This window comes from Pipistrellus hanaki (assembly GCF_964339955.1).
Source record: "Pipistrellus hanaki genome assembly, chromosome: 1".
In the NCBI taxonomy this organism is placed as follows: Eukaryota; Metazoa; Chordata; class Mammalia; order Chiroptera; family Vespertilionidae; genus Pipistrellus; species Pipistrellus hanaki.
Genome location: NC_140503.1, coordinates 2,361,995 through 2,389,160, shown reverse-complemented (window position 1 = coordinate 2,389,160; position 27,166 = coordinate 2,361,995). Strand labels below are relative to the sequence as shown.

General features: G+C 57.3%; 3 protein-coding genes across 6 annotated transcripts in view; 2 read left to right on the top strand and 1 right to left on the bottom strand.

The window, feature by feature from the left end:
• Positions 1-1,901: 1,901 nt before the first annotated feature.
• Positions 1,902-15,039, top strand: ZNF839 (zinc finger protein 839). 2 transcript variants are annotated; one of them, XM_084861410.1, is made up of 7 exons: positions 1,902-2,476; positions 7,163-8,014; positions 8,328-8,492; positions 11,013-11,105; positions 12,128-12,274; positions 14,618-14,737; positions 14,909-15,039. In XM_084861410.1, the coding sequence occupies exons 1-7, from the start codon at positions 1,973-1,975 to the stop codon at positions 15,008-15,010; spliced, it is 1,983 nt and encodes a 660-aa protein (XP_084717536.1). In that variant the 5' UTR covers positions 1,902-1,972; the 3' UTR covers positions 15,011-15,039. The 2 variants fall into 2 exon arrangements, with proteins under 2 accessions (XP_084717536.1, XP_084717537.1); XM_084861411.1 differs by having other exon boundaries at positions 1,904-2,161.
• Positions 15,040-18,436: 3,397 nt separating this feature from the next.
• CINP (cyclin dependent kinase 2 interacting protein) lies at positions 18,437-25,846 on the bottom strand. The gene is made up of 5 exons (XM_084861444.1): positions 25,714-25,846; positions 23,589-23,757; positions 21,572-21,701; positions 19,978-20,107; positions 18,437-19,013 (listed from the first exon to the last, which is right to left on the bottom strand). Exons 1-5 carry the CDS (start codon positions 25,718-25,720, stop codon positions 18,811-18,813), a joined length of 639 nt encoding a protein of 212 aa, XP_084717570.1. The 5' UTR covers positions 25,721-25,846; the 3' UTR covers positions 18,437-18,810.
• Positions 25,814-27,166, top strand: part of TECPR2 (tectonin beta-propeller repeat containing 2) — a 43,807-nt gene continuing 42,454 nt past the window's right edge. For 2 of the 3 annotated variants that reach the window (XM_084861379.1, XM_084861381.1), the window contains exon 1: positions 25,814-25,941. The gene's annotated coding sequence lies outside the window, so the exon portion shown is untranslated. Of the gene's footprint in view, positions 25,942-26,668; positions 26,707-27,166 lie in introns of those variants that run through there. The other variant, XM_084861380.1, reaches the window with a different exon arrangement.

The window sequence follows — 27,166 nt, the reverse complement described above, 5'->3', positions numbered from 1 at the left end:
CCACCCCGCCGGCCGCCGGAGAGGGCGAGCTGCCCGGCCTGCTTTCCAGGCGGCGCCCGGGGTGGGAGCCGGTCTCCCGCCGTCAGTGAGATTGGCGTGTGAGCCTGACCTGGGGGTCAACCTGGAGGCATCAGGACGGCGCCAGGTCCAGGGCCGCTTGCCATTTTTTTTGCTTTTTTTTCAGAGAGATCTTCGGCTTCACCTTTCTTCCTCCTGGTTCTGCACTTTGCAGCCAGATGGCGACGGAATTCATTTCTCACTCAGGGCTCAAATCTGCAAGTGTGTTTAGATTAGCAAAAGCCAGCTTAAAACACACACACACACACACACACACACACACACACATTTCTATTGATTCCATAGGGTAAGGTGAGAGGCAGAGAGAGAGAAACATCAACGATGAGAGAGAACCCCTCTACTGGGGATCAAGCCCTCAACCAGGGAATGTGCCCTCACAGGGAACTGAACCATGACCTCCTGGTTCATAGGTCAATCGATGCTCAACCATGGAGCAACGATTTTAAAGACAATGTCCTTTTATTATTTGTTTGTTTGTTTGTTTGTTTGTTTATAAAACCTTAAGGGAAGATGTAATTTATTTTTAAAATGTATTTTGACTTTTTACAGAAAGAGAGAGGGATAGAGTTAGAAACACGTGCCTGCAACCAAAGTAAATGCCCTTAACCAGAATCGAACCTGGGTCCCTTTAGTTCACAGGCTGACGCTCTAGCCACTGAGCCAAACTGGTAAAAACAAGGTCAATTCCCTTTTATATCAGGGTCTAGAGCAAGGGTTCCAGACATCTTTGAAAAATTTCCAGTGAGGCCCTACCTGGCTTGGCTCAGTGGATAGAGAGAGGGTGGGACTGAGGACTGAAGGGTCCCGGGTTTGATTCAGATCAAGGGTACATGCTGGGACTGTGAGCTCGCTCCCCAGGATGGGCATCCAGGAGGCAGCCAATCAATGATTCTCTTTCATCATTGACGTTTCTGTCTCTCTCTCCCCCTCTCCCTTCCTCTCTGAAATCAATAATATATATATATATATATATATATATATATATATATATATATTTTTTTTTTTTTTTTTTTAATTTTTTTTTTTTTTTAATAAAATCTCCAGTGAGAACATCTGTAACCAGAAGGGGGCCTGGCCTTGGACTCCTGCACGCGAGCTACATGTCACATCCTGGATGTCTGAGACAGGCTCCTGGTTCGATGCAGGGACACAAAGAGGAGGAGGCAGCCGAGACCGCTGCCCTCGGAGTGCACACTTCCCTGAACGAGGCGTGAAGGGGTCCAGAACATGCCTCTGTGACGTAAAAAATATTTTGAGCAAAAGGCATTTGAATTCCTGAACAGCCTTTTCTGCCTAAAAAAGCAGAGCCTCCCAAAAGGGACTCAGAAGAATTAAACTGCCCTTAAAGGCCTTCCCCGGGAGCGATCAGGAAAGACTAACCCACGACACCTAAAGGGGCATTGTCCAAACCATCACAGCCGCACCTGCCGCGTAAGGCCTATTCACCGGCCCCTCAGCCACCTGTTTCCCCAGGGCCCTCCTTCCCTTCCCCCGTTAACATGGGGTACGCGCCCCACTCTGTGCCTCTTGGAGTCATTTCTTTCTGTGAATGCTGGTAGGTACAGGAATAAAAACACGATCACACTCTGTCTTTGTTCTAGTTAATCTGTCTCTGGTCCGTTTAATTTGCGGACCTGATGGCGAGAGGAAAGTTTTTCCTCCGGGCAGCTTTGAGAAGCCGCGGGAGGTGCCCCTGCAGGAGAGGGCCAGGCGGTGGTTGGCTGTTTCTGGCGCTGGGGCAGCGAGGGGCGGGGCCACGCCAGACCCGCCCACCGCCGTCTCCCTTCGCGGTCGCCTTCCGAGGTTTCTTGGCCCGCCCGGCACTCGTAGCCGCCCCTTTCCCGAGAGGCCAGTCTGCGCGGCGGCCCCGGTTCGAGTCCCCGCGTCGGACGCCATGGCGGGCTCCGAGCCGGGACCCCCGGGTCGGAGCGGCGGCTCCTCGCGTCTGGCCCCGCTGGGCCCCGAGCAGCTGCGGCGAGTGCTGGAGCAGGTGGCGCAGGCGCGGCCGCCGCCCTCCGCCCCGCGGGCCGCCCCGCCGCCGGGGCCCCGCGCCCAGCTCGCGCGCCCGCCGCCGCCGCCGCAGGTGAGGCGCCGGGGGACGTGGGAACGGCCGGCCCCGCGCCGCCGGGAGGCCACCTCCGCCCGCGGGCAGGCTCGGGGCCCCGCCCCGGACTCCCTGGGGGGCTCGCGGGCTCTGCCGGGGCCGCGGCTCCCACGCGCCGGCCGGAGCCTCCCGCGCCGGCCCCGCCGCGCTCTGCGCCCTCGCCGGAGGGGCCGGGCCGCCGGGCCGGGCGCCGAGAGCCTGCGCGGGCCCGGCCGGACCGGAGACAGAGGTTCAAAGGAGCCAACGCCGAGACCTGCGACTCGGGACAGAATTAAGTACATTCCTTTTCAAAAAGTTCGTTTTTTATTGATTTCAGAGACGGAGGGAGAGAGGACCATTGATCCGCTGCCTCCCGGGGCTGGGGCTGGGGCCGTGACCGCCCGGCTCACAGGCGGAGCTCCCCCCGAGCCCCCCGGCCGCCGCGCAGAGTTAAGTCCCTTCCGACGGGGCGCGGGACCAGCGCCTGCAGTAGGAGGGCCTGGGTTTGCAACTCGGTCTCTGCACAGCGCCTGCCGTACACTTCATGAGTGAAACATGCAAAACATGCTCCACCACGCCTCCTTGCGTTATTTCCAGGTACCACGCTGGGATCGCAGGGAAGTTGGGAATGAGACGGTTTTTTCCCGAAGCCCACGTCCCCTCTCAGCGCCGGGCCGTAAGCGCAGGAGGCCTCTTCCTGGAACTGGGCGAGAGCAGACGCCCCAGTCCTCATAGTCCAGGCCCCCCGCCCCTCACACACACACACACCCCCACCACCACCACCTGGTGACTTGGGCTTCTGGGAGCTGTACCCAGTTCCTCGTGGAGACTGGAGAGTTGTCTAGCTAAAGTTTGGGAGACAAGGACCATTCTGCCCAAACTGCTTCCTCCCGCATGTGCTGGGCACGGCAAGTCTGCGCAGTCAGAGGGAGGGTGGCTGTCCTTTGCAGCCGCTGCTCCGGGCCTGGCCCCGTGCTGCGTGCGCACAGTGTGGCTCAGCAGCCACACACACGGGTTTGTGTCAGCGTTTTACAGACGAGGCACTCGTTTAGAGAGGTTAGGTCAGTGGTCGGCAAACTCATTAGTCAACGAACCAAATAACAACAGTACAACGATTGGGGGGGGAAATTTAATATATTGACTTTTTTACAGAGAGGAAGGGAAAAAGAGAGAGAGCTAGAAACATCAATGGGAGAGAAACATCTATCAGCTGCCTCTTGCACACCTCCTACTGGGGATGTGCCCACAACCAAAGTACATGCCCTTGACCGGAATCGAACCTGGGACCCTTCTGTCTGCAGGCCGATACTCTATCCACTAAGCCAAACCAGTTTCGGCTGAAATTTCTTTTGAGAGCCTAATTTTTAAAACAAACTTCTTCTAACGCCACTTATTCCAAATAGACTCGCCCAGGCCATGGTATTTTGTGGAAGAGCCACACTCAAGAGGCCAAAACATGTGTCTCACAAGCCACAGTTTGCCAACCACGGGGTTAGGTGACTGCCCAGGGTCCCGGGTGTGGCTGCACTCCAGGGCCTGTTGAATGCGGCCACCGCTTTCTGGGTTTGTTATGGCAACTTAGGAAAGAGTCCAAAAATGACATTTTCCACCAAATGAACGCAAACTGAACCAGAGTGAGGAGGCACGATGGTGCTCTGTAGCTCACCTAATTGGGAGAAGATTAATTCTGTGTGTGTGGTTTTTAAAAAATAATTTTTAAATATTTTTTAATATTTCAAGAAAAACGATTTTAAATATACTGTTACATGCAATAAACATTCATATTTCAAGGATGTAAATTCTACCTGAAATCATAATGTGATTATGCAGCCTGTTCAGCTAATACTCTGCACCCCAGCTGTGCCACAGAGGCAAGCAAGATGTGCCCCTTGCCCCTAAGGGGGTAATAACCTAACCAGGGCGGTAAAACACTCATGGCTTCCGATCACAGTCAGAAAGCTGGGGCACATTGCCCGTGGTGCTCAGTGGTTGAGCATCAACCTATGAACCAAGAGGTCACTGGATAGGTTCCCAGTCAGGGCACACATTTCTCTCTCTGTCCTCCCTTCCCCGCTCTCTAAAAGCAATAAGAACATTTTTTTTTTACTATGTTTATCCTTATATTCTTATATCACCTTGGAAACAAATCATGTGTTGTGAGTATAATTTGATGCACTTGTGGCACAGGACCAGACTCTCGTCACATATTAACCAACCCATCCTCAGGGTTTTCATGAAGAATCAACATACAAGTCCAAGTGTATGATAAAACTGATGTCAAATACATAAGCGCATATTCATTCTACCAAAGTCAGTGTACTTATTATGTTAGTCTCCTTTCTATTCTCATGAAAATAAGGTTTGTTTTTTTATTTAAATAAGTTTTATTCAGTGAAAGTGCTCGTGCCAGTTCCTCACCTGTCGTTCACAATAGGCTTTCATTAGTTTACTAAGTGGTGTATGCCTCTACACAACCCGGGCATGTGCCCTGACGGAATTAAACTGCACCACAGAACCATCCTGCCCCGCCACCTTCAAATTAATATGATCGTTGTTCTCAGTCTTGACTCCTTCCTTGGGCTTTTCGTCGGCCATGGCGAGCGCCGGGGTCTCCTCAGCTGCCGCTTCACAAAAGAGGCACCAGGTCCGCACCAAACGAGCACACAGGCGGCACCAGGAGCGGCAGAAGAAGGAGGCGGCAGCGGTGGAGGAGGGAGAGGGCGCGCACACGCCGCACACGCTGTGCGCTCCCTCCCCCCGCCCTGCGTGCGCCTAAGAGCAATAAGAACATTTAAAGAAAAGAAAGCCTGAGGCACAGGTCAGGACAAAATGGGTGAGGGAAGGGTTTCTGGCTGAGGGGTCAGAGCGGTTGTGGAAGCGGTGGTGTCTGCACTGGCCTGGGAAGGGGGTGCGTTGAAAATGAGAAAGAGGAGCAACATGCTGGGTGGGGTGGGTGCATTTAGAGAAGGTGGTTCTCTGTGGGGTGGCGAGGATCAAGAGGCACAGACCCCGTGGACACACACACCCCCCCCCCCCCCCGGGTCGGGCTGTTCCCGTCCCTCTCATTCCTGCCCCGCAGGAACACCGCAAGCTTTCTCTGTTCGCTGGCCCTGCTTTTCTTACACGTAGAAAAGCTTCCCGCCTGGAAAAATTCTACTCTGCCTCCCTCCCTCCCCCTGCCCCCAGAGGTCATCTCTCCTGGGAAGCCACCCCCTCCTGGGCGGCACTGCCCTGCCCCCCTGCACCTGTGCGCCACGGCGGCAGTGGCATTGCTTTCCTGTCTGCGTTCCTTAGGGAACTTCTCCGCCTTCGGAGTCAGCAGTGGAGCTGTTGAAAGGACAGACTTAGGGCAGGAGGTCCGGATTCGGGTGACTGAGGCAGGGCAGGGAACTGCCCGCCTCCTCCAGGAAGGCAGGGCTTTGCTTATGTTTACGCTGTCCCCCAGAGAGACTTAGAAAATCCGCCAAATGAAGTGAACAGATAGCGAAGTAGCCAGTGTGATACCCACATGGTAAACCAGGGTCCACAGCAGATTAAACATTTAGGCCATTTTTGTTCCGTGGTAGTTCTGAAACTAGAGGCTTGCACTTCTATTGTTTACTAGAGGCCCGGAGCATGAAAATTCATGCACTGGAGGCGGGGTCCCTCAGCCGGCCTGCCCCCTCTCACAGTCGGAGCGCTCAGTGGTGGGAGGTGACCCAATGATTCACTGCAGGGGTCCTCAAACTTTTTAAAGTGGGGGCCAGATCACGGTCCCTCAGAGAGCTGGAGGGCCGGACTATATGAACTACTAATTCCTACTGTAACACCTCGGCTGCGCTCGCTGCCCAAAAAACCTGGCGGGCAGGATCAGACTCCTCTGCGGGCCGCATGTGGCCCGCGGGCCATAGTTTGAAGACCCCTGGATTAGGGGAAGGTGACGCCCCATCACTCCTCTGCTGCTGCTGGTAGCGCAAGCCTCAGCCTACCCTGGATACCTGAGCCTCAGGCAGCCCTGGGCAGCTGGGGGACTCCGGAGGCAAGTGCCTTGGAGCAGCCATGCCAGGCACCTGCTGCCCTGGGGGGGCTGATGGGACTGGGCCCTGCCACATTGTGGCTGTGGGCACTGCCATCTTTGAGGGTGTGGCAGTCAATTAGCATATTCATTCATTGGCTGTGGGTGCCACCATCTTTGCAACAGCATGAGGTGCAATTAGCATAGTCCCTCTTTATTAGATAGGATGTGCAAACGTTTCTACACTAACCTATGGATGTGACGAAATGTATCACTTGTCACATTTTGGTCAGAAAGGTTCAGAAACATCACTCTAAACAGTACAGATATGCAGGCTGTCCCAAAAACTACACATGTCAACAGTTGACAGCTCAATTTCAAAAATGAAATGTATTTGAATAAGCACTGCTTTTATAATTCAAAGTGTGTGTATATGTTTTTTTGGATACCCTATATTACATAGTCTTTAATATACCTGAGATGTATTTTATAGTCTTATTTTTTCATACATTTTTATGAATTCAGAGAGGAAGGAAGATGGAGAGAGTTAGAAATGTCAATGATGAGACAGAATCATTGGTTGGCTGCCTCCTGCCCCACTGGGAATGGAGCCCACAACCTGGGCATGTGCCCTGACGGAATTGAACCATTACCTCCTGATTTATAGGTCACCGCTGAACCACTGAGCCATGACGGTAGGGCATAATGTTATATTTTTAAAGATTTTTGTATTGATAATTAGAGAGAGGGGAAGGGAAAGAGAAAGAGAGAGAAACATCAGTGTGAGACTAAAACACTGACTGGTTGCCTTTCACACTCCCAACCAAGGATGGAGCCCAGAACCCTGGCCGCACCCTCCCGGGAACTGAACCGGCAGCCTTTCGGTGCATGCGACCACACCCAAGCAACTCAGCCCCGAGGCCGGTGCATTTTATAATGTAGAAAAATGTCAATGGTGGATTTAAGATGAGAGCAAAATTGATAAGCTAAATGCTTTTCTCTTTCAGCAACTGGGAACCATCTGTGTCACGGTAATCTCTGGAGACACGAAAGGTCAGGAAAGGCCGAAGCCCCAGCTGGCCACCGTCCATCCCGGGACAGCCCATGTGTTGGGGCTCAGCGTCGCCAGCCCTCGGCTGCTCAGGGCACAGCCTCCCCTGAGCACCGGGCCGCAGCCTCCTGTCCAGGTGCTGCTCCAGAGGCCACTGCCCGCCGTCCAGCCGGTCCCTGCGGTGAGGCCTGTGGCCCCCCAGGCGCCAGATGGACCGGGCGCCACACCCACCCCTCCGGCAGCCTCCGGCCCGCCGGCAGCAACATCTGTGTCATCCAGTTCAGCACATTTATTTATGTCCAACTTGCATACAAAACACACCGAGAAACTAAAGAAATCTTTGAAAGTGAAAACACGCTCTGGGCGGATCTCTCGACCTCCCAAGCACAAAGCCAAAGATTATAAATTCATAAGGATGGAGGATCTGGCCGACAGCCACCCCTCCGACTCGGACGATTATTCGGAACTGAGTGTGGAAGAGGAGGAGGAGCAGAGGGACAAGCAGGCACTCTTTGACTTGCCGAGCGGCTCCCTGAGGCCCCGAGCCTTCCGGTGTCAGGCGTGTGGGAAGTCTTACATCGGGAAGGGCGGGCTGGCCCGGCACTTCAGACTGCAGCCGGGCCACGGCCAGCCCCAGCCGGAGCCCCAGCCGGAGCCGGAGCCGGAGCCGGCGCTGTCTGAGGAAGCCACGGGGAGCACGGCCCGGGGCTGTGCGGAGGGCAGGCCCCGAGGTCCCGCGTCCCCGGGGCGGTCCCCACCAGCTCCTCCGAGAGCCCGAGGGGCCCCGTCGGCCCGGGGCAGCCTGCAGGTAAGGATGCTCGCTGGTGGCCCGGTCCTTGTTGCTGTCCTCCTTCAAGCGGCCTTTGTGGTGTGTGAGGGGCTCAGGAAAGGCTCAGGCAGAACCCAGTCCTCTCGGGGGGGATCTGAGGCCCCCGGGGGCCCGCTGCGGGGAAGGGAGGTGTCTGTCCGGGCAGCGTGGTGGGCAGCCAGTGCCTCCGAAGTGGTCATAAGGCTGCGCAGCGCACTCCAGCTGGCAGTGCGTCTTGGGAAAGGTCGGGATTGGGGCAGCGGCAGTGACACCTGGGCACGTCTCCCCTTGTCGCCCTCCCAACGCCATCCAGAACGGTGGGCCTAGAGAGGCAGAAGAGGCGTCGGAGTCGGAGCCAGCAGATGGACGGCACTCAGCCCTTTGGGAATCAGAGAGACACCCAGGACCGGAAAGGGGCTACCCCCCGGCCCCCGAGGGCCGGAGCAGGGCTGCCAGGAGCAGAGCCGGGCTCCGGGAGGTATGTCCGCTTCCGCCCCTGACCCTGGTTGGCGTGGGATGCGGCGGTCCGCCATGAAGCGTCGGAATCTGGGGGTAAAATCCCGGATGGGTGTGCAGTTCCCCGGGGTGTGCTGGCCGGACGCACGCAGTCACTTCCAGGGCATTTCCTGGAGCCGCCCGGCTGCCCTGTGTGAACGGACCCTCACCTAGAGCTGCGTGCCTTACACGCTCTGGAAAATTCTAACCCGTGTTTTCAAGGAAGCCATTTAGAAAACAACAGAAATAATTTTTGTTGTTGTTACTGGGATAAGTTGCAAAGATATAAAAGCATGTTTCAGGTTTTGAATCTGGGAATCTCCAATCCAGCCCTGGAAAGTTGGTGCACTGAGTTTATTTATTTTCTTTTAAAAAAATACTTTTATTGCCAAAACCAGTTTTGCTCAGTGGTTAGAGCATCGGCCTGCAGACTGAAGGGTCCCAGGTTCGATTCCGGTCAAGGGCATGTACCTTGGTTGCGGGCACATCCCCAGTATCGGGTGTGCAAGAGGCAGCTGGTCGATGTTTCTATCTCATTGATGTTTCTAACTATCTCTTTCCCTTCCTCTCTGTGGATAATCAATAAAATGTATTTTAATTTATATATAAAAGAGAGGAAATGAGAGGGAGATATAGAAACATCCATGATGAGAGTGAATTATGGATCGGCTGCCTCCTGCACGCCCCACACAGGGGATGGAGCCCGCAACCAGGGCATGTGCCCTTGACCGGAATCAAACCCAGGACCCTTCAGTCTGCAGGCCGGCGCTCCACCCACTGAGCCACACCAGCGAGGGCGGTGCACTGAATTTAGCTGGCCTAACGGGGAAACGTGGGACTTCCTCGGGCTGCCTCTGGCCAGGACGCATATACCTGCCTGGTCACGCAGACGGCCGATGTCTTAGGGAGTGAGAGCCAGCCAGAGCGCGAGGTCAGCCAGCGACGGGCTCTGCGCGCAGGGGAGGAAGAGGTTTCACAGGAAGGGGGTTCCTGGAAAGCTCCACGAGGTCAGGTTCTCGTGAGAAAGGTGAGCCTGGGGCGGGGCTTTGGGGCCGGGCTTGTTTATTGATCGTAGGAGGAAGGCAGGCCTTGGCTGGACTCACTCACTAGAGTCACAGGAGCCTCAGCCCCTCTCCCCCCCAGCCCTCGGCACAGCCAGCCGTGGCCCCGCCTCGTGCTGCGCTCCTGTGCGCTCCTGATGCTGCTCACCTCGGCTTTCCCGCGAGGAGCTGGAGCTCCAGAGGCTGCGCCTCCCACAGGCCCCGAGGTGGCAGGTCTGGAACTGGATCTTGGCTGTTTGGTGTCCGCACGGCCGGCCGCTCAGAGTGAGGGGGACTGGAACACGATGGTCCTTCCCAGTTAGCGAGGTGGCACGGGAAGCCAAGGCCTGCCGGCCGCACCCTGACTCACAGCGAGGCCCTCGAACCAGGCGCTGGAGTTCACGCTGCTGTCTGCACGGATCGGCCTGTCCTGGGTGTGGAGGGGACAGTGAGACACCCCACGCTGGGGAGATGACACACCCCGCCAAGGACGATGCCAGAGAGGGAGGCGGGGCCTGGCTGCTGCAGGCCAGGCGCGGTGAGGCCACGCCGCCCACGCCGGCCACGCCACCTGGGGTGTAGGAAGCCAGCTGGCCATTGTTCCCTAGGCCTTTTGCAAGTCACAGTTCAGCACCTTGTCCTGCATGCCAAAGGCCTTCCTTTTGCTTTTGTGACTTTCTGAGCCACTGCTGGGCTGACCCTGCCAGCCTGGGCTCCGGCTGGTTGCTCCTCAGCCTCCCTGAGCCCCGTGTCCTCCCTGAGCCTCGGGGACTTCCTGCCTCCAGGGCTCGCTGCTCCCCGCCCCCTTATTGCTGCCCTGGCTGATCTCGTCCACCTCCCAGGCCTCAGCCCGAGCTCCTCTGCTGGCTCCATGTCCGAATCCGTACCGCCTGTTCAGACCTCTCTGGCCTTCAGCCTCGATTTCAAACATCCCACAGCTGGTTCCCCTCCCGCCCACCTTGCCAGGGTCTGCCCAGAGCTCAGCCGGGCACCCAGAGCACCCATGGCTCTCCTTTCCCTCATGCACCCTCCCCATCCCAGCAGTCACTCAGCCCTGGGACTGCACCCTCCCTGCTGCCTCCCAGATGCTCCCCCCACCCTGCCCTGCCTGTCACCTGGTCCCCTCCTCTCCCACCGTGCTTTGGGGGGTCCTGACTGGCTGGCTTGGGATTTCTGTGCCTTTTTGTCTCGGGCTGTGAGCCGGAGCCCTGGAGGGGGCACGCATCTCCTGCTGCCGTGTCCTCATCCAGAACCCGGATCCGCGCTGCGCTCAGGGCTGTCAGGAGTCAGGCTCTGGGTCTGGGCGGATCTCAGGGTTTTGTTCACGGGCACAAGTGAGAGAGTTCATAAAGCGGGCGTCCGTGGCGTAGAGTGGCTTCGTCCCTGAGACTGGGGGACCTTCTCAAATCCTTTAAGTTCTTGCGGCACCAGCTTGCTGGCTGACGGAGGCTCTCTTCCGGTAGGTTCTGCAGCGGTGCGCGCCCGAGGACCTCGTGGAGCTGGCGCTGCCCCGGCTGGCGCAGGCCGTGACCGTGTACCAGTTCCTCCTGAAGAAGGCGAGTTCCTGCCGGCCGGTGACCGGCCTTTACAGAGACGCCCCCCCCCCCCCGTTAGGTCAGGGCCAGCCTCCTCAGTCCTTCCCGGACAGAGCGGTGACGGTGCTGCCGGCCCAGGCTCGGGGCTCCCCCACGTGGCCTCCTCCAACGGGCTCTGGGCCTGGTGAGCCCACTGATGCTGTGCCTGGGCCCTGCACCCGCACCCGCACCCACACCCACACCCCACACCCCACACCCCACACTGCACACACCACACACCCACACCCCCACCGCACACACCCACACCGCACACCCACACCCTCATCCACACTGCACCCCCCCCACTCCACACCCTCACCCACACCGCACACCCACACCCACACCACACACCCTCACCCACACCGCACACCCCACAGGCACACCGCACACCCACATCCACACCACACCCACACCCCACACTGCGCACACCCACACCCACACCGCACACCCTCACCCACACCCTCACCCACACCGCACACCCACACCCTCACCCACACCCACACCCCACACCCTCACCCACACCCCACACCGCACACCCCACACCCTCACCCACACCCCCACCCCACACCGCACACCCACACCCACACCCCACAGGCACACCGCACACCCTCACCCACACCCATACTGCACACCCACACCACACACCCACACCCCACACCCTCACCCACACCACACACCCACACCCACACCCCACACCCTCACCCACACCGCACACCCTCACCCACACCGCACACCCACACCCCACACCCACACCCACACCCCACAGGCACACCGCACACCCACATCCACACACCGTGCAGTAGCTGGGAGCGGAGGCCGCCCTCTGGCCGGAACAGCACCATCCTCAGGCCTACTTCGTCCTTCGCTCCCAGCCCGGTGAGCGCTGCGGCGCAGCTGGCACACAGGCTCCCTGGGCCGAGATGGAACCCCGAGGACAGGCCTGGGCGGGGCCGAGGGACCGTCTCCTGCCTCCCGGTGACGGCTGGGCCTTTCTCCTCGCTCAGGCTGAGCGCGGCCGCCCGGCACAGCCCGCGTTCCCAGCCGTGTACAGGGAGTTTGAGGAGCTGCACCAGGCGGTGAAGCAGATGTGTCAGCACTACCTCCGGGACCCCAGCCCGCGCTCCCAGCCCCTGGAAGTCAAGGCCCCCGAGGTAAGGGCCGGGAGGCGCTCTGCCGGAGGAAGGCGCTGGAAGGAGAGGGGCTCCGTGGTGGCGCCGGCCAGGCCGCGGTCACTTTGCTCATCGCGGGAAGGCGGTGCAGTCCTCGGAAACACGGAAATGCACATCCGCCCCGAGTCCAGCCTCCTGACCCTCCTCCCGTTGTCCGAGTCCAGGCCTCGGTAATGGGTCCACAGGTCCTTCATTCTGTAGATTGGGGTTACACACAGCCGGAGGTCTTCGTTGTTCTGACAAATTTCTCATTTCAGCGTCATTGTCATCGAATTGCCTTTAGCTATTGGGTCGGCAACTAAGTAATTGCGGGTTTTTAAAAGAAAATCAAAGACAATTTTTTCATGGAACTAAATAACTTTATTCTGTAATGTATTGCCCATTTTGATCAATGACCTTTTGCCATCTTTCAGGCAGCATCATAATCCCACGTTCAAAAAACTTCTGGTTTTTATTAGCAAAAACTGAATCAGGTACGATTTGACATCATCATCATTATTGAAATTTTTACCATTCAAGGAGTTTTGTAAAGATCGAAACAAAAAGTAATCAGATGGTGCAAGGTCAGGACTGTATGGTGGATGTGGCAAAACATCCCAGCCAAGCTCCATTAATTTTTGCCAAGTGACCAAAGATGTGTGTGGCCTTGCATTGTCATGATGGAATACAACACCTTTTCGATTTGTCAATTCGGGCCACTTTTCTTCAACTGCATTGTTTAATTTCGTTAGTTGTTCAATGTAGACATCAGAATTGATCGTTCGGTTGGGTGGTAAGAGTTCAAAGTAGACAATTCCTTTGTAATCCCACCAAACTGATAACAAAACCTTCTTTTGATGAATATCAGCTTTTGATGTTGTTTGAGTTGGTTCACCTGGCCTGCTCCACGATCTTTTCCGCTTGATATTGTTGTAAACAACCCATTTTTCATCGCCAGTTATCAGTCGTTTTAAAAATGGATCATTTTCATTACGTTTCTTTAGCAAATCGCAGCTGCTAATGCGTTGCGTTAACTGTGATTCTTTCAGTTCGTGAGGAGCCCATGTATCGAGTTTTTGAACATAGCCAAGTTGTTTTAAGTGATTTTCAATGCATGTATGTGATACATGAAGCTTCTCTGCAATCTCACATGTTGTACTGTGACAGTCTGAATTGATTATTGCTTTGATTAGGGCGTCATCAACTTCAACTGGACGACCAGAGCGTTTTTCATCTTTGAGTGAAAAATCACCAGAACGAAATTTGGCAAACCAATTTTGACACTGCCGTTCTTTTAAGGCTTCGTCACCATAAACAGCACATAACTTTTTATGAGCTTGCGATGCGTTTTCCCTTTGCGGAAATAAAAAAGCAAAATATGACGAAAATGTTCCTTTTGATTTTCCATTTTTCAACGAACGCCAAACGAAAACTACAAAACAGATCAAAAAACTTTTTTTACTGATTAACAGCTGAATAGCCAACTATAAAATAACAAAATGTGTTTTACATTTGTACTACGTCTGCAAACCTAAAAATTCAACTGAAGCCATATATGTGTGAAACCCGCAATTACTTAGCTGCCGACCCAATATATTGGGTCCTTGACAGAAATGCCTTTTGTTTTGTCTGTTTTTTCCTTCTTTTTTTGTGTGTTTTTGCTTGTTTGTTTGTGATAGAAATGTTATTTCGGATACAAGCCTTTGCTGGAGGGGTGTGTACACGTGGTCCCCCCTCTCCCCCTGCCACGCCTGAGCCGGTCCCGCCCGCTCAGTCCCGCACGGTTCGCAGGGGGCACTGTCAGGACGCTCGATGCGAACAGTGCCGACCCCTCGCCTCTCCGCTGACCTTGATCTGCCCCGCTTCCCTGCCGCCCCGTGCTCTGGGTGTTCTCTCAGGGGCCGTGCTGACACTGTCCGTGACCGTCACACCGCTGCTTCACACAGCAGCCCGGCGAAATCCCCACACCCCTCCACGGCCGTGGTCCCGGGTGGCCGCCAGGGCCAGCCAGGCCGACGGAGAAGCTGGGTTCCTCGCCGGCTCCCAGGCTCCCAAACCACGGCCTGCCCACGGCTGGGACGGGCAGGACTCTTTCTGTGAACAGAGGGTTCGCAGAGGCGGCGCAGGGCCGAGTCATGGCGAGCAGACGGGCGTTGCCAAGCTTGTGGTGGCCCTGGAGAGAGTTTGGTTTTTTCTAAAAACCTGCTGCTGCCTCCTGACCGCAGCGCAGGGCCACGTCTGGGAGCCACGTCTCGCAGGGCTCTGCCCCGCACACTGACTCCCCTTTCCCGCCAGACGGCCTCCGGCCCAGAGGGCCCCGCAGCTCATCTCACCCTGTGCCCTCAGGTGGCCGAGTCCCTGGGGATCACAGAGGAATTCCTGCGCAAGGAAGACACGCACCCCGGTGGCATTGGACACACGTGCAGCGGCCGAGAGGCGGCCAGCCCGCCGAAGAGGGAGAACGCGGTGGGCCAGGGGGCATGGCGCGGGGCGGGGCGGGGGGAAGGGGGGATGGGGGGCCTGCCTGTGTGCGGGAGGGGGAAGGGGGGGCTGACTTCACTCTCGGCGCCGCTCCGGGAGGGGGAGTGGGCCGCTGCTCCTCCGTCCCCGCTGACTGTCCCTGTCCGCTCTCCCTAGACCGCAGAGGAGGCACAGGCTTCAGCGAAAAGGACCAGAGGGGCAGCTCTGCCCCAGGAGCCCCCCGAGGCTTCGGAGTGTCCGGGCGGCCAGCAAGGGTAATGCCACGGCGGTTACTACGCCTCGGGCTCAGAGCCTGCTTTTCAGGGCCGGTGCCTGGTGGCCCGTGCGGGAGAGCCTCTGCCTTCTCAAGGGCCTTACCTCGCTTCCCCCTCCTGTCGCTCCAGGCGTCCCGGGAACCCCGAGGCCCTGGAGGTTTCCTTGGGTCCCGCGTTGAAGAGCCGCCACGTGGTGGGTGGTGGGCCAGGAGGGGCCCCAGCACCCGAGTCTGGCTAGGCTCTCAGGAGCCTGGGCTCCGAGTGCCAGCTGAGCTGGAGCATTTGCAGCTGGGATGCCTTCTGGCTCTTAGTCCTGCCGAGTGGGCACCTCGAACCCGGGCATGTTAGAACCACGGGAAACTCCTAAGAGCCAGCTCGGCAGGCCGCCCGCTGCTGCGGGTGTGACTTAAAGAGGCCTCTCCGTTTCCCCAGTCAGGGAGGGGGATGCAGTGGGGGTGGGGGCAGGTTTATCTGTGAGAACAGGGGAAACGGACCCGCGGGACCCAGCTCCCTGCCACGGCTGCCCGTCCCACAGCTCCGTCCAGCCTGCGCCGGGAGCCGAGCCCAGGCAGCAGGGCTTGTGCTCCTGTCCTGGGCGTGCGCTGGTGCAGCTCAGGTACAGCGGGACGTTCACAGTGCAGCGCCCCTGGGTACGCAGCCGCGGTGACTCCCGTTTCCCTCCCCGCTCAGGGTTTGTCCCTCCAGTAAATGGGACCTGTCCCCGCCCTGAGGAGGGCCCGCCACACCGAGGTCTGTGGCAGCACCAGCCCGGCGGGGCCAGCACTTGCCGAGGCGGCAGCAGGAGCCGGGGTGCAGCCCACGGAGGGTGCGCAGGGGCTCCCCGCCGCCGCTCGTGTCCCCCGGCTGCTGCCCGAGGGCTGGCACCAGGGCAGGGACACCTGCATGAGCGGCCGGCAGTGCAGTGCTGGGAGGCCCGTCCATGGCGGCTGCAGCCCCTCCGCCGGAGGAAGTCGTGTCCCTGCAGCCCGTGTCCCAGCCGGGCCTCCGCCGTCTGCTCGGGTGGGGCGTGGACAAGTCTCCCTTCAGGACCCGCCACACTGACCAGAGGCCACTGCAGTGTGGTGGCGGTGGGCGAGGCCGTGGCTTGGAGATCACCGGCGGGGGCAGCAGTGGTTGTCTCAGGGGCAGGACGGATTTCTCCCGACTTCCCACGGCCCGGCCTATCCCCTCCGGCCCGGCCTGTCCCCACAGCCCGGCCTGTCCCCTCCGGGCCACAGTGTGGGAGGCGGGCATCGTCCAGCGGCCTGAGCGGAGCGGCCTGCCCTGCAGCCGGCCGCCGAGAGGGCCTCTTCCGGAGCCCGAGGCGCGGAGCCGCCCCGCGAGAGGGAGTTGGAACGCAGCCCGACCTACTTCGTTCATGCAGGGGGTCTTGTTCAAGGCGTGTGTATTTTTCTAATGTGAACACTGACACAGATGAGCCTTCTATTTATAAAGAGTGATGTCTTTCCACCCACGCCTAGCGTTTTCTCTACCTTCTCATCGCAGTGGAGGCGCGGGGTATCCGTGACAAATTCCTCTCAGCACCGCTCACCTCGGGGCCTCCCTGCTCCCCAGCGACGGCCCTTCCCGGGGCGAGAAGGGGCGACCTGCTGCTTTCCCAGCCGCCCGCCCGCCCGCCCGCCCGGCCTCGGGAGGCCGTCAGTGAGCCTCCGGCCGTGGCTGTGCCGGGAAGCAGGAAGGCAGGGCCTGCTTGGCGTCCGGAGGAGAGCGAGCGGAAATCACCAAGCCTGTGATGCCATCGGGCACTGACCGCAGCCCGGCCAGACACGCTCCACCACGGGGCCACGCAGCGGGCCACGGCTTGCCCTCCTGCATTACGGCAGTGCCCGCAGCTGTGCTCCCGGTGGTACGTTGTGTCACTGTCATGCTTTGGTGTTTTTGTTTCCAAGAGTTAATTAGTACTTACCATGACTTTATCCCCAAGCCCTCCGTTTGCGGTCCTTCCTGTTCCTCGCTGTCCGCGGGGAGGTTCCCGGAGGAGAGGGGAGCAGTTCCTGACATCACTGCCCTTCCCGACGGGAGTCCCGCAGGCTCCTCTCCGGGGCGGGGACTTCCGAGCTAGCAGACCGCCGCGGGGACCTCGTCCGTCCTGATCCATTCTGACACATCTCGGGGCAGATGCCACCGGCCAATGGGTTCCTCCCTTCACTCTTTTCTAATATCTTGTTTTACAGAGAGGAAGGGAGAGGGATAGAGAGTTAGAAATATCAGCTGCCTCCTGCACACCTCCTACTGGGGATGTGCCCGCAACCAAGGTACATGCCCTCGACTGGAATCGAACCCGAGACCCTTCAGTCCACAGGACGACACTCTATCCACTGAGCCAAACTGGTTTCCGCTCCTCCCTTCACTCATGTTTGTCCTCCGCAGTATCGATCCTCCCCATTAACTCTGGGCAAGTTGCGTGTCCAGGGATGAGGCATCGAGACACGAATGTCCTGGAAAGGCCTAGACGTCGTGTGTCTCCTCTGAAGAGCATTTGCTCCCTAAGTGCCCCGCAGAGGCCCTGGGCCGGGGAGCGCAGCCTGCTGAGGCAGCAGGCGTTCCTGCCAGAGGCCTGGCCGCGGCCTCCTGCTGTGGAGCGGTTAGATTTTGGCGAATTCTGCACAGGGAGAGGCAGGGACGTGCCTTTCATGCTCTGCAAGGCCAAGGCGCGGCCCGGGCGGCTCCCAGGGCAGCCCGGACGGTGGGGCCTTCCTCTCCTTCCCCGGAGCACTGCTCCTGGGGCCTCGAACTTGTTTCATGAGGTCACAGCCCGTCCCACTGTGTCTGGGAGCATGGCAGGAGTGACCCCTCCAATGCTCAGCTCAGATATGGCCCAGCATGGGCCTTCCGCCAGAGAGGGACATGGAGGAAACCCCACTCGGCCGGTGGCCCCTCAGGATGCAAACAGGCCAGTTTTCTGTAGGAATTTTCATTTCATGAGCCCATTTTGGCGCCGTTATCTCTGGTATTTTTAAAATATTTTCAGTTCTTTGTTAATCCTCACCCGAGGACATTTTCCCGTTGGTTTTTAGAGCGTGGAAGGGACGGGGAGAGACAGAGTAACATAGATGAGAGAGAGAGCAACTAGTTGATTCATGCACATGCCCCGACCAGGGCCAGGGATTGAGCTCGCAACCTAGATGCATGCCTTTGCCTGGAATCAAACTCAGGACCCTGCAGTCTGTGGCCAACACTCTATCTGTTAAGCCAAGCCAGCCATTGCAATATATTTTTTACAGATTTCACAGAGGAAGGAAGAGGGAGAAACATCAATGATGAGAGAGAATAACTGATTAGCTGCCTCCTGCACCCCCAACTCCGAATTGAGCTGGCAACCTGGGCATGTGCTTGAACAGGAATTGAACTTTGACTTCCTGGTTCATGGGTTGACGCTCAACCATTGAGCCACACCAGCTGGGCAAACTTGTTTTAAACAGTAGCTGTAATTATAAAACTAGTCTCAAAAACTCAAACAATACAGTAAGTATAAAGTAAAAACTAAAACCAGGGATCTGCTACACAAAGGCACCTGTGTGAGATCCACCTGGTTTACGGAAACAGGATCACACTCATTTATTTCGTGCCGAGGTCCTCAGGATGCCAGGTTCACCGTGGGCACCGTGACACTGTGTGGCAGGCAGTTCGCAGCATCACTGCATCTGCAGAGGCCGCGGGAAGCTGGTGAACCGGTCCAGTCTGGACGACCCCAAGAAGGGGGCCGGGGCCCGGCCCTGGGTCCTACATGCAGGACTGTCCACGGCGGACGCTGCAGAGGCCGGGGGAGCAGGCGGCCTGGAGTCACAGCGCCCGGTGCCCTGTCTCGAGCAGCATGCCCTCCAGCAGCAGCCTGCTGTCGCTCTGCACGTAGGGCTGGTGCAGCCACAGCGACAGGTAGGTGAGGGAGAGGTCGCGGTCCGCGGTGTGCGCCAGCTGCTCCACGATGGTGCGCTTCAGCAGCAGCTCCGCCCCGTACATGTCCGAGAGGCGGCGGGACACCTCGTCTGTAACACATGCGAGTCTCCCGTTAGTGACCACACAGGAAGCCCGGGCGGAAGCTGCTGGCTGAACGCCACACTCGGCTCCGGCGCAGAGGCCAAGCGCGGAGGCGTCACACCTGGCTGCGGGCTCAGCAGGGGAACGCGGTCAGCACCCAGAACGAAGAGTGGCTGTCACCTCAGCACTGGGAACCCGCACGGCGCTCACCGGTGGGTGAGCCTCCCCTGACAACACACACACACCCACTAGTGGTGTCAGCCCTTCTTGCTTAGGAAGGTGAGCTCATCGCTACCCAGGGGCTTAGCCCTCTTTAAACAATAAAGCTAAAAATAACCGACTGCCTGGGCTTAGGAAAGCAAAGGATTCCATTCACAAGCAGCCTTCTCCCATGAGGTTCACTGAAGTTTCATCTTTTTTCTTTTTTAATGTTTTTTAAAAATATATTTTATTGGTTTTTTACAGAGAGGAACGAAGAGGGATAGAGAGTTAGAAACATCAATGAGAGAGAAATATCGATCAGCTGCCTCTTGCACACCCCTACTGGTACATGCCCTTGACCGGAATTGAACCTGGGACCCTCAGTCCGCAGGCTGACGCTCTATCCACTGAGTCAAACCAGTTTCAGCTGAAGTTTTATCTTTACTCAAAGCAAAAGGTAAAAGAACTATCTTAAAAAAAAAAAAAAAAAAAAAAAAAAAAAAAAAAAAAATTTTTCTGCATTCTACCCAGTGGCTTAAAAGGCCAATAATTGCAACCTGCTGCACTGGTCTCTATGTCTCTGTTACTCTTTGCTGATTAGGTGATTAAGCCAATAATAAATGCTCTATTTATTTAAGATCCCCCAGGCTCCTCCCCTCCCAATGGATCGTCTTGAATTAAATGTCAGAGCCTGTCAGCGCGTCGGCACGCCAGTCTACATGGCACCAAAGGCTCTCCGAACGCACCGGCCCCCGCGCGGAGGGAACTCACAGAAGTGGGCGGTGGGCCACGTGTGGAACATGGGCGGCTGGCTGCTGTCCGGCCTGTGATGGTACTTTTCCAGCTCCCAGACTCCCTTGGTGGTAGAAGACAGCTTTTCCATTTTCACCTGTATTTTGGTCTGCAAAGATATTAATTTGGAATATGAGACTGAGATTTGAAACCTACTCCAGTCTCAGATCAACAGCTCAAGATTTCACAGCTGACATGTAAGTCTGTCGAAACCGAAAGTCCAGTAATTCCACTCCGCTGGCTCCGTGCGCAGTAAGTGCAGGTCGCAGGCAGCCGGCTGCTGTGACGTCTCTCATCTGGTCACTTCAGTAACAGCCCCACTGCAGCCACTTCGCTCGGCTTTCCCAGCAGCACTCATTCTAGCACCAAAGGCCGGCGGATTCAACCCCCAGGCAGGCTCCTGCTCTTGTGGAAGCGGGAAGCCATTAAATGAGCTCATTTCTGATGCTTTCAACTGCCTGTGTCTATGGAACCTCTCTGAGGAGGAAGAGGGTGAAGGAAGGATACCCGCTCCGCCCCTGAACACAGCACCCCCCAGGGGAGAGGGAAGGCCGAGTGAGAGGACAGCACAATCACAAAGACCTCATCCTGAGAGGAGACAAGCAGCCGTGCATCAGAATAGCCTGGAGTCGGCACTGCGTTTCAGTCTGGAGAAAAGGCCGGCCGGCCGGTGTGGCCCAATGGATAGAAGGTAGGTCTGTGGACTGAAGAGTCCTGGGTCTGATTCTGATCAAGGGCACATGCTTGGGTTGCAGGTTCATTCCCCAGTAGGGGGCGTGCAAGAGGCAGCTGATCCATGGTTCTCTCTCATCATTGAAGTTTCTATCTTCCTCTCTTCCTCTGTGATATCAATAAAAATATATTTAAAAAAGAAAAGGCTAAAACTACTGAGATGTCCCCATCAAACCAAGAAACATTACCATCAGGAGAAGTTAAAATATAGACTTGATGTTCATGGGCGAGTGATAGTTATCCAAGTTCAAACATGTGCAAACCCCTATCCCTATGCCCTGCAAAGAGGTGGCGTGTCTTGTCCATGTTTGGTGGTCAGTCATCAGTCCATTAAACAGCCTGTGAGCAGTTCTTGTGCCAGACCAGGACCCTGGCCAGCTGCCCACGGAGCCTATTTCTGGACAAGCTGCCAGCTAAGAATGGGGCTTTTAAATAGTTGAAAATGAGAATATGTATGACATGAAAATTATATAAAATTCAAATTTCCGAGTCCATGAATAAGGTTTTTGCTGCAGCACAGCTACAGCCACTCGCCTCCAGACAGAGCTGAGTGGTGACGAGAGATGCTGGGGGCCCACAGAGCCTCGACGTGTTTACCATGGAGCCTTGCGCGGAGTGGCCTGGCCCCGGCCAGTCTCAGGACCAAGAGAACAAAGGTCTAGGACAGCATCTTGGACAGCAGACTTAGGGACAGGCAAAGAAAGAGACCAGCAGAGGAGGCGGAGGAGGGAAAATCCAACGTGTGAGCGGGGAAGCCCGCCTCGGGGTCCTGAGAGCCAGGCAACCCCAGACGCGCCCGGGGCGTCGGGCAGCAGGTGGGTAGCCAGGCCTCGGGTCTTACCAAGCCGTCTAACGTGGCCCGCAGCTCCTCGCACAGCGCCTCCAGTTCCGCGCTGTATTCCCGCGGCCTCTGCTCGGCATTCTCATCGCAAGACGGGCTGTGGCTCTCTGACTCGATCTTGTCTTGACTCCTGGACCAAATGGAAGGTGGCAACAATCAGTCCGTAAGCTCGCGCACACTCAACGTCCACGTGACGCTGTCAGATGTGCTGCGGGAGTTGCGGGTCCTTAAACGTGTTCACTCACTGACACGTGCAATGAACACGTCCACCAGTGACTCAATTTGCATGAGAAAAAGCCAATTACCCTCAGCCTGTGGCCCCCTCCGTGGAGGGTGGGGTGTGGGTAAGATGGCGAAGGCGGGGCCACTCCCCAGAGTTCACAGCTGGGGTGCCTTGTGCAGACCGAGGCTGTGCCCCCACGGAGCAGTCACAGCGGCACCGACGGAGGAAATTCCACATTAAAGAGGAGGGGGAATGCGGGTCCAGGAAAGGAGTGGAGGCTCGAGGCGCCCGATGTGAAGAAAGGGCGCTGGCGGCCTGGCCAGCGAGGAAAGCCTGGCTCGGCCTGTAGGCACCAGTGAGCTGGGGGATGTTCGTATACACACCGAGTGGCCAGGTCGCTATGATCTCTGAACGCATGATAATCTGGCCACTCAGTGTCTATCCTATAGAATAAAAGGCTAATATGCAAACTGTCCCCTCGACCAGGAGTTTCATCAGCAGGCAGGCTGGCCAACCGCCCATGTTCCTTCCCCCTGGCCAGGCTGGCTGCACCCCACCCATGCACGAATTCATGCACCTTTAAATTATATTTTTTGCTTAATATAATTTAATGTAAGTACATAGGCAGAAGGAAAGGAGTGTCCGCTCATTTGTAACAAGCCCCTCCCACCACGCCCCAGTTTATGTTAACAAGGTGATATTTGGAAAGCCCCCAAGGAGGGGGGTGGTTGCCAAGGGAACCAACCAAGCCATTAGAGGACAGACACACATACACACACACACACACACACACACACACACACACACTGAGTGTCTAGGTTATTATACATTCAGAGATCATCATAATCTGGCCACTCATGTAATTAGAACTTTGAGAAGTTTAAGAAAACACGAATACAGGGTGTTCCCAAAAGTGGATACATAGTTGACAGCTGATAATTTCATTTTGAAAATGAAATGTATTTTAGTAAACACTGCTTTATAATCCTTCAAAGTGTGCGTATACATATTTTGGTGACACCGTCTATATATTAATCTAACCTGGAGACACAGCAGGTGAAGGGCTCTCCCCAAGAGTGACCCTCCCAGGGGTCCAAGTTGGTACCTGTACTCCTGACTGACAGGCTATAAATCCAGGGGTCCCACCACCCCGTCCTCCAGTTCAAGTAGTTTGCTAGAGTGACTCACTGAGTCAGGAAAACAGGTTACCCAGTAGGTTCCAGCTTATGACAAAGGCCATTGAAGAACAGCCAGATGAAGAGGTGCACAGGGCGAGGTCCAGAAGGGCCCGGAACAGGAGCTCCTGTCCCTTCCCACATCAAGGTGTCCCTGTTTACAACTGGGAAGTTCTGCTCTTGGGACTTTATGGAGGCGTCATTATGCAGGCAGGATGGACTGGACCACTGGCCACTGGTGACTCATGCAACTCCTAGCCCCTCGCCTCCCGGAGGGGTGATGCTAATGGCCTGGCTGCTTCCCTTGGCGACACTCCCCTCCTTGGGGGCTTTCCAAATATCACCTTGTTAACATAAACTCAGGCTGGTGGGAAGGGGCTTGTTACCAACGAGCGGACACTCCTTTCCTCCTGAAGCTACTTCCGGAACGAGACTATTTGAGGACAAAATACCAAACATTATAACAAAAAATTCTCCCATCGCTCCAATCAACTGGGAAATTATAAGGATTTCTGGAGCTGTGGAGAAAAACGAAATTGATATTTGTTATAAATCACAACAGCACAAGAAAAATGCAACCTTAGGAAGCTTAACTCGGAGGGGCACGGGCAGTACTTACAGTAAACTGAGTTTCGTGTTGGCGATGTTATTTGCAGTAGCAAAGCCTGCATCATTAAGGGCCTCCCACTTCAGGATTAAATTATGCCAATCGGCTGCATTGTCCTTAATTTTTCTCGCACTAACCGATAAGACAGGTTTTCGGGACGTTGCACTTCCAAGGGTCTTTGCTGATAGACAGTAAAAGAAACATAATTCTTGTGAAATTCTTGATCACAGCTGGAGGGCAAATGTCCTCATAACTCAATGTAAGCCGATCTGAAAGGCTCCATCTTCTGGACAGAGGGCGTGGGAATGAAGAGGGATGGATGACGGGAAGTTCCCAAAACAAGAAAAACAACTGTTTTCACATTTGAAGACTCTCCGGAGATGGCTGAGTCCTTTCTCAGCTTAATGGGTCCACAAAGTTTTACCTTAAGCACTTTGACCACTTTCAATGAATGTCTTTATTCTTATTTTTTAATTGATTTTTTTTTTTTTTTTTTTTTTTAAGAGAGGAAAAGGGAAACAGAAAAACACCGATTGGTTGCCTCCCGCACACACTCCAACTGGGGATCAAACCCGAAACCTGGGTTTGTGCCCTGACCGAGATTTGATCCCCTTTGGTGTGTGGGATGCTGCTCCAACTGAGCCACACCAGCCAGGGCACTTTGACCATTTCCAAAGGTTGGGGCTAGGGCAGAGTTGTGCCCAAACCCTCCATGCCCCAGCCCAGTGCTCTCGTCATGGCCTCAGGCACTCTGATGCCTCACATCTGACCAGAGCTTGGGGGTTCTCCAGACACCGCAAGGCTGGCATGGGAGGTGCAGCGGTCACCTCCGTGCGGAGGACTCAGAAGGTAGTCCCAGTCCTTCAGAACCTGCTTCCTGTCCACCTTAACCCCCACCTAAGACCCCCTTAATCTACAGCTAAAATGAACTCCTGGCAGATCCTGGAAAGTGGAGTCACCTGCAGGTCTTTGCACATACAGTTCCTTCTGCTAGAAAGTTCTTCCCTTTCCTGGGCTAGGGCTGTCCCATGCTCCAAGACTCACCCGCATCCCAGCTCCTGCGGGAAGCAACCCTCAGACCCAAAAGCCAACCCTCTTCCAGGCTTCCTGTGACTTCCCTTCAAAGGCTACTCCTGGCCCACAGGATGAAGTCCAGACTCTGTGGGAGGCCCTGGAGGAGTCCAGCACACACAGCGTCTAGTTTGGAGTCTAGACTCTAAAGACCATCCGGACTGGATTAGAACTCCAACTCTGCCCTTGCCAGCTGTGCAATCTCGGGCACGTTAATTAACCTCTCAGAGCCTCAATGTTCTCATCTGTAAAATGGGGGTGCGATATATCTACTTCAAAGAGTTTATGTAAAGGTTAGAACCAGGGGTCCTCAAACTTTTTAAAGTGAGGGCCAGATCACGGTCCCTCAGAGAGCTGGAGGGCCGGACTATATGAACTACTAATTCCTACTGTAACACCTCGGCTGCGCTCACTGCCCAAAAAACCTGGCGTGCTGGATCAGACTCCTCTGCGGGAGTCTGTGAGGGCCTGCACATGGCAAGTATCCAGCCTCGTGTTACCACCGGGACCTCTCCAGTGTGTTCTTCCATCTCCACCCAGTAATATCCTCTGTCCTGACGCTATTTTCCGAAGAGGGCCTCGGGTCCCTCAGGGTAAGGGCTCAATCCTACAAGACTCTCCCTGCCCCCAACCTTCCACTTCACAGGCCAGGGGCAGGCCAGGCTGTCTGTTCCAGTGCTCCCGGCCGACCTGCTATACCTCCCCTGGGTTTGATTAAATTGCTAGAGGCTCTCAGAACTCCGGAGAGCAGTTTACTGACTAATCAGCTGGCAGTTCAGTTGTGAAAATGAAATCTTTTAACAAACGCCGCCTTCGTAACCCCTCCGTGCGTGTGCGCCTCCAGGGACACCCTGGTTGGAATGCGCGCGGCTCTGACCGGGCTCCGGAGCGCCCCGCGGCCGCTGACGCCGCAGGACAGCCGCCCCGGCAGGCGGCACCCCGCCCCGCGCCGGGAACCGAGGCTCCGCCAACTGCCGGCCCAGGCCGCCGGCAGGGCCCTGCGGGACCCCGTCCCACCCGCGGCTCCCCCCACCCATCCGCCCGGACAGGGGCCCAACTCACGCACCTTCCATGCGGCTGATCTCCCCGGAAGGAGGCCGGAGCCCCGCCCACGCGCCGGAAGTCCCGACACTTCCGGTCGCCGCTGGAGGCGCTGCCGCTCCAGCCCCCAGGAGCCGGCTGTGCCCGGCGGGGCGGGCCCGGGGCCCAGGGAACGGGCTCCCGGCAGCCCCCGCGGCCCGGCCTCCTCGCCTCCGCCGCCGGCGGGGCCGCGTCCGAGGGGCTGCGGCGGGAGGTGAGTGCGCCCCGCGCCCGGTGCCTCAGGGCCGCCCGCCCGCCGAGGCTGATTCCCCTCACGGAGCGCCCGCCCCTCGCCGGCTCCCGGCTCCGCCCACTCGGCCGCCGCGCCCCCGTCCCCGACCCCCGACCCCCGCTCCGGCCCCGGCTCCCGGCTCCCGGCTCCGCCCACTCCCCCGCCGCCCCCGTCCCCTCCGCCGGCCGGCTCCGAGCGCCCGGGCTCGGGAGGGAGCACGCCGCCGCCGAGCCTCGGGGCCCCCAGACCTGGCTCGTCCCCGGGGTGCGCATAGCGACCCGGGAGCGGGCGGGCCGGTGCGGTGGGCAGGTCCGCGGCCGCGGCTCTGCGCCGGCGGAGACGGTCATCCCTGTGGACCGGAGGCCTCGTTTCTGCGGCGTCGGCGGAGGCTGACGGGGCTGGCAGGCGAGGCGCTAGCCGTGCCCGGCGGGGTCGGTGTGCCCGTGCCCGTGCCCGTGCCCGTGCCCGAAGGACGGCTCTGCCTCCGCGCCTCTGCCCGGCTCCCGCCCCGCTTTTCCCCGGGGTGCCGGCTTTGTTCTGTCGCCTCTGTCTGCTGGCGGCGGGGTGCCGCCCGCGCACCGCCTGGGCTGCTGAGGGCCTGGGCTGCCCAGGACGAGCTGCACTTGGGTGGACTCTTCTGCCCCAAGGAGCCGCCTGAGGGGCCGGGGAGGCCGGAGAGGAGGGGACATACCCGCAGGGACTAGTGTTGAATGGCCGGGAACGCGCATCCCCCGTGGAAGGTTGGAGGTCAGTCGCCAGCTCCGTAGACGGAGGAAACAGCGCTGACACCGGCTGCGACCCAGCACCGGACCCAGCACCGGACGCTTCCGCGAGGGCTTGAGGTCTCCATGAGCCCACAGGGCTCAATGTCCCTCCAGCTGGTCAGGTGCCCCTGCAGCTGGTCAGGTGCCCCTGCAGCTGGTCAGGTGCCCCACCAGCTGGTCAGGTGCCCCACCAGCTGGTCAGGTGCCCCTGCAGCTGGTCAGGTGCTCCACCAGCTGGTCAGATGCCCCTGCAGCTGGTCAGTGCCCGTGCAGCTGGTCTGGTGCCCATGCAGCTGGTCAGGTGCCCCTGTAGCTGGTCAGGTGCCCCACCAGCTGGTCAGTGCCCCTCCAGCTGGTCAGGTGTCCCTCCAGCTGGTCTGGTGCCCCTCCAGCTGGTCAGGTGCCCCTCCAGCTGGTCAGATGCCCCTGCAGCTGGTCAGGTG

Coding starts and splice junctions, on each gene's coding strand:
- ZNF839 (XM_084861410.1), top strand. CDS start 1,973: ATGGCGGGCTCCGAGCCGGGACCCCCGGGTCGGAGCGGCGGCTCCTCG. Junction 8,493..11,012: donor GCAGAGCCGGGCTCCGGGAG/GTATGTCCGCTT, acceptor CTCTTCCGGTAG/GTTCTGCAGCGGTGCGCGCC. Junction 12,275..14,617: donor TGGAAGTCAAGGCCCCCGAG/GTAAGGGCCGGG, acceptor CTGTGCCCTCAG/GTGGCCGAGTCCCTGGGGAT.
- CINP (XM_084861444.1), bottom strand. Junction 21,702..23,588: donor AACACGAAACTCAGTTTACT/GTAAGTACTGCC, acceptor CATTTGGTCCAG/GAGTCAAGACAAGATCGAGT. Junction 19,014..19,977: donor GTGGCCCACCGCCCACTTCT/GTGAGTTCCCTC, acceptor CATGTGTTACAG/ACGAGGTGTCCCGCCGCCTC.